This window comes from Nematolebias whitei, chromosome 22 (assembly GCF_014905685.2).
Source record: "Nematolebias whitei isolate Nwh7 chromosome 22, NemWhi1, whole genome shotgun sequence".
Taxonomy (NCBI): Eukaryota; Metazoa; Chordata; class Actinopteri; order Cyprinodontiformes; family Rivulidae; genus Nematolebias; species Nematolebias whitei.
In genome coordinates, this window is record NC_056519.1 from 13777295 (window position 1) to 13785402 (window position 8108).

The 8108-nt window shown below is 35.7% G+C and overlaps 1 protein-coding gene across 1 annotated transcript in view; it reads left to right on the forward strand.

The window, feature by feature from the left end:
- pcloa (piccolo presynaptic cytomatrix protein a) overlaps positions 1–4893 on the forward strand; it is a 60992-nt gene extending 56099 nt beyond the window's left edge. Inside the window, exons 23-26 of the mRNA XM_037695695.1 lie at positions 463–521; positions 1223–1357; positions 2221–2366; positions 3684–4893. Coding sequence (XP_037551623.1) covers positions 463–521; positions 1223–1357; positions 2221–2366; positions 3684–3827 — 484 coding nt within the window. The 3' untranslated portion in view covers positions 3828–4893. The remainder of the gene's footprint in view (positions 1–462; positions 522–1222; positions 1358–2220; positions 2367–3683) is intronic.
- The last annotated feature ends 3215 nt before the right edge of the window (positions 4894–8108 follow it).

Here is an 8108-nt window from a genome sequence, read left to right on the forward strand (position 1 = left end):
TGGACTGCGTTTATAGAGGGCTTCTCTAGGTTTTTACACAACTTCACAAAGAAAACTAGCAGAACTTCTGAGAAAATGCTGAATTTTATGGAACAAGAACCTCGTCTAATCAACAAAGCAGGGAGGGTTTTAGCTTCGATGTCTGAGCGTGTTTGTTATAAACTGGGTCAAGACTGATGGAACAATGAATCAAGAAAATATCAGGACCTTTATCTCTGATTGCAACACAAAGTAGGTCACATAGCAAAGCAGAAACTTTAAACACTACTGCTAAAAAGTGTTCTCAGTAGAATTAAGTCATTTTTTTTAATCCCTGGCCACAATTTAAATGAAAAATAGTGGTACAACCAAAATAAGTTACTCATAGACTTTGCTTAATTATTATTATTTTTTTGCATGTTGTCAAAAAAAGTGTCCTTTTCTTTCTTTGTTTGAAAAACATTGTTTTTCTTTCTTCTTTAGTGGGAAGATCCCAAACGGCACAGACGCAGTGAAATCAATGGGACACAGTGACGCTGAAGGTTAGAAAAGATGTTTCACCGTTTTTACATTAGTCTGATCTGACTCACTGCATCATTGATATCAAATGTAAAGCATTGCTCTTTATTTATTTACGGTTCGCCCTGTTGATGTTTAACTATGACTAATGCAAAAGTGCAAAAAATACTTCTCAGCCTCACTGATGCTCAACAAACCAGGAGCTGAGTGGTTTATTCTCACACAACACACTTTTCTTGTGTCTCTTTATCATTTACACACACACACACACACACACACACACACACACACACACACACACTCGGTCATGTCTCCATCTCTTCAGATGACATTAAGATTAATAAATTTACAAAAGCCTTATCTCAACCGTTAACCAAACCCTCATCAAGTCTTCCCTCTGAAGTGTAACAGTTATATAAAACAGTAATCTGCAGAATGTGGGTGGAATGGCTGTATCAATTTCATCCAACAAAATGAGAATTACAGCTCACAAACCAAGTTTTTAACTTCCATATGCCATTATAAACCTGTTGCCTTGGCAACTAGAGGCCAGTCGGGCCTCATAATAACTTCTCACTCATGTTAAAACAAATTGATCACTTGCCTGTGGATTTTGACTCATGTTAGTACACTTTATTGCCACAAGATGGCAGCAGAGGGCTGTACTGAACCGACCAAATTATGTTTATTTAACCTTATTTATTTAATATCCATGTGTATTCAGGTAAGACTCAGGTGATGGGGGAGATCAAGATTGCTCTAAAGAGGGAGGTGAAGACAGAAGGGGAGCACCTGGTCCTCGAGATTCTTCAGTGCCGCAACATCACCTACAAGTTCAAGACTCCGGACCACCTGCCTGGTAACAAAAAACACATCATCTCGTAATATGACTAAACACTATGCTCTGAACTGAAGTTTTTAATTATTCACAGTATTTAGTTTATAAACTAGCTTCAAACAAAAAGTTTGTAATAGTTTCCTGACTTTATGGACATTTGGTGAGCACAGTTAGATATTTTTCTCCCTTGATGAATCACAGATTTCCGCCCACAACAACTTCTCTTATAAATTTTACAGTTCGTTGTAAAAAATCAAGCTGGCTGCCTTTTGTTTGATTTGCATTTTCTTCCATCTGCAGCATCGTAGGAGCTCTGCTGCACAGGGTTTGCCTCGGTGAATCATAGCACGATCGTCATGTTAGCTACAACAATCTGCAGCTTTTTGACTCTTATCACTATTTTTTAATACATCTGTTCTAATTTTAGCTCCTGTCTGAAGGATTTCATGTTGCTTTACTACTATTTAAACATATAGATGTATATACACATATATGGTGTTTAGCTTCTGAATAATTATGTACTGGGGTAAATACACTAGTAAAAAGTCCATTTCAATTAAAATTTGGAGGAAAATAAATCTGCATAGATTTTTTTTTTTTTACATGGATTGACATTTATAAACATAAAAACAAAGACTGTAATAAGTGTTTGTACTCCAAAGCATTGAAAAAAAATATTTTGACATGCGACTTAATTATGTGATTGTAGAGATATTTGTCCAATTACAAGTAAAATTTTGAAAAATTAACTTATTGAACTTCTTTTGAGGTTTTTATTACCAGAGGTAGACAGAAAATATAAAAGTGTATCAGGATGGGCCCTGAACACTGTGCCAAACTCCTGTCATAAAATGTTGATTGCACAACGTCTTTTGTGTCCACAGATCTTTATGTGAAGCTTTATGTGGTGAATATTGCCACCCAGAAGAGGATCATCAAGAAGAAGACTAGAGTGTGTCGACACGACCGTGAGCCATCTTTTAATGAAACTTTCCGCTTCTGCATGAACCCAACCGGACATTCCCTGCAGGTAACACCATCCCAGCTTAAAGATTAAAGTTATAGTACCGTATTTTTCAGACTATAAGGCGCACTTCAAATCCGTTAATTTTCTCAAAAATCGACAAATCTTATGTAACCTTGTTATATATATGCACCTTATGTAATACTGTAATTTCCGCTATACTTGCCGCAACACCCTATAAGTTGCATCAGTCCAAATATGTCTAAAAAAGTGGAAAAATCCATAACTATGTCGCGTCGCCATATACGTCACATCTATTATGCGTCACCGCTGTTGCGTAGCGTTTGTTACACGTCACTGCTAACAACCTGGAAATGTCGGCCGAACCCGGAAATGTGGGCCGGTGTTGTGCCAAAAATCGATTGGCTACCAAATGGCGGCCGCAGGAGCGTGCACGGGAGGACTTTAGCAAGAATTTAACAAGATTAATACTTAAAAACAATGATATGTTAGCTAAAAATTTTAGCAAAGGTGTGTCTCAGTTGAACTTTTACTTAATAAATACACTTTAATGGTCAAATTAACTGCATTTCACCGGGATGGTGCAGCTGGTTTGATGGTTGGTCTAAGCAGCAAGCAAAACGATTGTGGGGAAGTATGGCAAGCCTATTGGGTCATTAATAGCTGGTGAAGATTCTCAGTCATCCAGGACATGGTAAATACAAAAAAAATTCAAGACAAAAGCAATAAAGTATAAAGTGTAATAAATAAAATCCACTTGTTTTTGTCTTGAACTTTTTTGAATTTGTCATATCCATGTTTGCTTATTTACATGATACAACAGCATGCCTTACTACTGCTACTACTACTACTACTACTACTACTACTCTGCTGCCATCTAGTGACTGAAAGTGGTACTGCTCAATTTTTTTCTGTCATAATGAATGAAAACGGTCATATCTCAGCCAAAAGTTGGTTTATAAATATTGGGAAAAATCCATCAATACGTTGCTTCGGCCTATAAGTCACAGGGCATGGCAATTATGCAAAAAATGTGCCTTATAGGCTGAAAAATACAGTAATTTCGGTTGTGCTTACTGACCTCGAACTAATTTTATGTGGTACATGGCGCTCATAAATGTCTATTGTTTTGTATTTTATGTGGTACAACTGAAACATTTTGAGTTATTGTGAATGAGTTGAATAAAGTTTATCTGACTGTTTTATTTCACTTAGTGCACCTTATAATCCGACAAATACGGTACTAAGAATCTGCAAATAAACATTTAAGATTTGCCTTTACAGTAGTTTATTTGAAGCTAAGCTTGCTGGGAGGAAAAACATGCACGGACTTGATCTCCTCTTCTGTTCTTCTCCCACCAGCTGTTCCTCGTGTCGAACGGTGGAAAGTTCGTGAAGAAGACCCTCATCGGGGAGGCCTACGTGTGGCTGGACAAAATAGACTTGCGGAAGCGAGTGGTGAGCTGGCACAAGCTGCTCGCCAGCACCGCTCAGATCCATTCATAGGAGAAAGATAAAATGACATCAGGTTTCTGACATCTAAGGTTATTTTGGCTCAACTTTTTATAAAACTGGTCCAGCTGTTCGCTTGTTTTGTGGGGGGGAAAAACAAAAGGGATTTGGAAGCAAATCTTGAATCGTTTCAGGGCTTTTTTTGTTTTTTTAGTTTTCGATGAGGCTCTCAGCGCTGATGACTCCTGAAATGTAAGAATTTGAAGGATGTGTTTACAGGAAATGAGCCCATGTTTACAGCACGTTAGCTGAGGAGAACACGATCTCAGAGTTCAGAGGTGAAGGTCCAAATCAACCAGGTATTAATCCACGACCACACGCACATCATCACGATTACTTTGCACAGAATCACTGGAGTTTGAGCTCACAATGCATAGACACAGGGACAAGTTTTTAGACTTTTAACTCATTTATTCAGACGTTTTTATCGATTAAAGATTCTTTTCATCAGCACTCATCGCTTTACCTGCAGAGTTTTACTGATTTACAAAGCGTTTTAGGAACGACATATAGAAGGCTATTTATTTTTCTATTACATGAGCTTAGAGTCCTAATATTTGCTTTCTTCTTAATTATTTAAGTACTTTAAAAAAATCTATCCTTGGAGTGAAGCGTATTTTCTAACACTTGCATTCCAGTTCAAGAAAGAAAAAGAAAGCAAGCATGATTTTATTTTGTTTATTTCTGTTCTAATGCACCTTTTTACTTTAGTTATCAACCAAGAGTTCTTTGATAAAGGATTAATATATATCAAACTGGAGACTATAACAGTATATTGTGCGCATGCATGCCACATGTTCTCCACCTCTAAGGTTCACTTTGTATATAGTGAAGTGTCATATGTGGACATGAATATAAATAGATATATAGATATCTTTATCACAGACAATCAAGTCTTGATGATTGTGACTTAGAGGTTTTATTTACCCACGATGCCCCGTAGAATGAGACCATATGAGATATTATGTTTTTCCTTTAGTTTATTTTTTTTTTTTTTTAGAGGGGAGCATCCAGACGCATTAAAAGTCTAACATCTTCAGTTTTGGAGGGCTTTTGACTCAAGAACGCACGCTTCTGTGGTATTTTGCACTTTTTTCTGCTTAGAATGTAACACTTATCCGTCTAAAGGTAGTTTTTTTTTTTTCTTTAACGTGGTAAAAGGAGGTGAAACGAGACAAATATACCAGGAACCTTTCTTTAAACTGAAGCACTATTACCATTCTTAGACACTACGTTGCTGTGACTGTACCGTGCTGATCTGTTCCATCGTCCGTTTTTTCTTTAGTATTTCGATCATTGAAATTGTCGATGTTTTGTCCTTTAAAACCTCGTCATCTCTTGAGAAACGTACGCTTTGTGGGGGTCGAGACGCAGCGCTGTATTCGGTCCAACTTAGCGGTGAAACGACACTTAACATTCAAGTGATTTCTATGCAACATCTATTGTAAAAATAATGATAATTGCATCTTGATTTGCCAGAGGAGAATCATTTTGAGTTGTGTTTTCTACATCCTCCACAAAATGGTTACCGCTTTAATATTGTATTTTTGTTTGAACCTTTGATTTTTGTATCGCCGTGCGAATCTTAATTTGTTATATTTGTTTACAGTACATATCAGGTGTACAGAAAAAAGAAAACTGAAATGTTTGCTTTTATACACGACGTACTACTTGTTTACAATTTTTAGAGGGCCTGAAACTCAGAGATCTCACTTTTTGGCCCTTGAACGCACGTAAAATATTCTCTGTAGCTTCTTAATCAAGCTAAAAGAACTGTCTTTTTTTGTGCAGTTCCCCTTTGAATACTTTAGGTTTCAGCTTGCATTTCAAAAACTACCCCTTAAATAAAGAGAATACACCATTGATCATTGATGTACCTGAAACAAATGTAGTTTTAAAATGATAGTTCAGATATTTTTAAGTGAAGTTCTGTAATAACATTAATTGTAGTTCTGACCGGACTGACAAGCTAACAGCTAGCTTGCGCCTAGGCAGGACAAATGTGTTAAATTAACTATAATCTTAATTTTTTTGCGTTGTTTGTAGACATGCAATGTTTAAAACTCTTATTTTTCTGTAATTACACTTTACATGTTTTTATTTTTACAGAGAAACATGGTTATCATGTGACTGGAGCATGCTAGGTTTAGCATTTCTGGTGCAACTTCCTGTTTCATTATTTAGTATTTCTGCTGGAATAACAGCGTAGTATGAATTTCAGGGATATGTAAAGGTTTATAAAGTTGCGTTCCAATTATTATGTTTTTTAACTGGAAATGTTGGAAGGTGTCAAACATCCATATTGGTCCTAGCTCTGCTTGAACTAGCCGTTAGCTTCCCAGTCCAGTCTCCAAACAGGTTGTTCAAAGACCTATTTACAGCAGGTAAGATATTTTTTAATGCTATTTCTACATGAAACAATTGAACTTTACTTTTAAAGTCTCAATGTGAGTGTTTTGTTTTTCCTTTTAATTTTATTTATGAATTTTGTGTGTGTAGCGTCTTCATACAAATGCCATGCATGCCATTTGATGTGTATTTTTTTATTTATTTATGTGCTGTTAAAGAAATTAAACTCGAAACTTTATTGTTAAACATAATGAGTAATACATTTGCACACACACAGATGCCATTTCTCTGTTTCCAAACTTGTAAATACATAGATTTTTTTTTTTTTTTATCATAATTTGAACTGGGGTTTGGGAAGCAGACAAATAACATTAGGTGAATGATGCTGGAATCAAGATCAAGTTGTTTCTTTCTTGATCGCCACACGACGGAGAATAAAAACGGATATTTTGTCTGCTTATAGGGACCCAAACACACCCAACCCCTTGACACAGAACACTAAAAGTTTACCACAACCTAACACAAAGACGTTTTGTCGTAACAACTCGAGTAGTTGCAGGAGAATTTAAATGTGTTCACTGGATGTTGCATGTTCTGTTGGTGGTTCATACTATTTTTGTGTCCAGAAATTATTACAGGAAAAAAAATGAGAGTTTAGAATAATTTATAGCAAAAAATAAATACATAAAATGTAGGGGAAACGGGGGGAATAAAGAAGGGGAAATAATTGATGATGTATGCTGACTGTACAAAGATCATGCTTGTAAAACCTGTCTGGTTTTTCACTTGTAAGTAAACAGAAAAAAAATACTGTCATGGTTTTGTGATTGTATACAGGAGGTATTGATAAATTATGCAACATGTGCTGTAAAAATGGCTATTGCCCCATGTCTAAATATTAAATATCAGTACAAATGAAGCGGTTTCACTGTGTGTTAATATTTATATAGATATCCTGTATGATTCCTGATTTATTGCAACACAGTTTTATAGTTTTCTCCTTTTTATTTCTTTTCTTTTGACCATTTTCCCGTTAGGACCAGTACAGTACAGTAGCACAAAACCGCCACAAGATGGTGCCATTGTATATTTCTATTCCTGTTTTGATGACGTGTTGGGCAGGTGTTTCTAATTTAGACTAATTAGTCGCTTGGACTGAGTGGAGAATAAGTTTTTCTTTGTTAATATAATCATCACCAGGTAAGTGAGCAGTTTTTTAATGCTTTTTCTGGATGAATGGGTTAGTTTGTTTGTTTGTTTTTTAATGACACAAAAAATAATTGCAATTTAAGCTCAAATTCATAGTGTTTAAGAACGTTTCAGGTAGTTTGTAGTAAGTCTGGTGACCTTAACAGAATATCGGTTTACAGCTTTATTGTGCTGCTAGTGGTCACAAATGTACTTGAAACAGTTTTACTGTGTTTCAATAGCTGATAGTTTTCAGGTTAATTAATTTTCTATTATTTCTGTGATTTGATGCAAGTTATCACTAGTTTTACAGGAGTTGTGCATCACAAACCTTTGTAAGTTTGAACTCCCTTGTAAAATGGTCTATAAATTTAAATGCCAGCATTTATAGCCCTCCCCCTGCAGGGAGAGTGATAAACTAACTTTGCAGGTATGACCTTTTAGGTTTGTGGGGGGTTTTTTTTAGCAGATAATTTTTTTTTGTTTTTTTTTTTGTAATCCAAGCTAATTTAAAAAATGAAGAATGAAAATGGCTGAGTGAACCTTAAAGAATCCAGAGTTAAACCTGAGATCTTCAGTTAGCTCTTAAACATGTTTGGTTAAGATTTGAAAGTTGCCAAACGTTTTTAAAAAATTACCCAATTTCATAGTATTTTGTGTAGTGACCTGATAGAAAATTGTTTTAATATACCTGTAGGGAACAACCCGTCAGTTTATTCTGCATCATTGTTTTGTTCT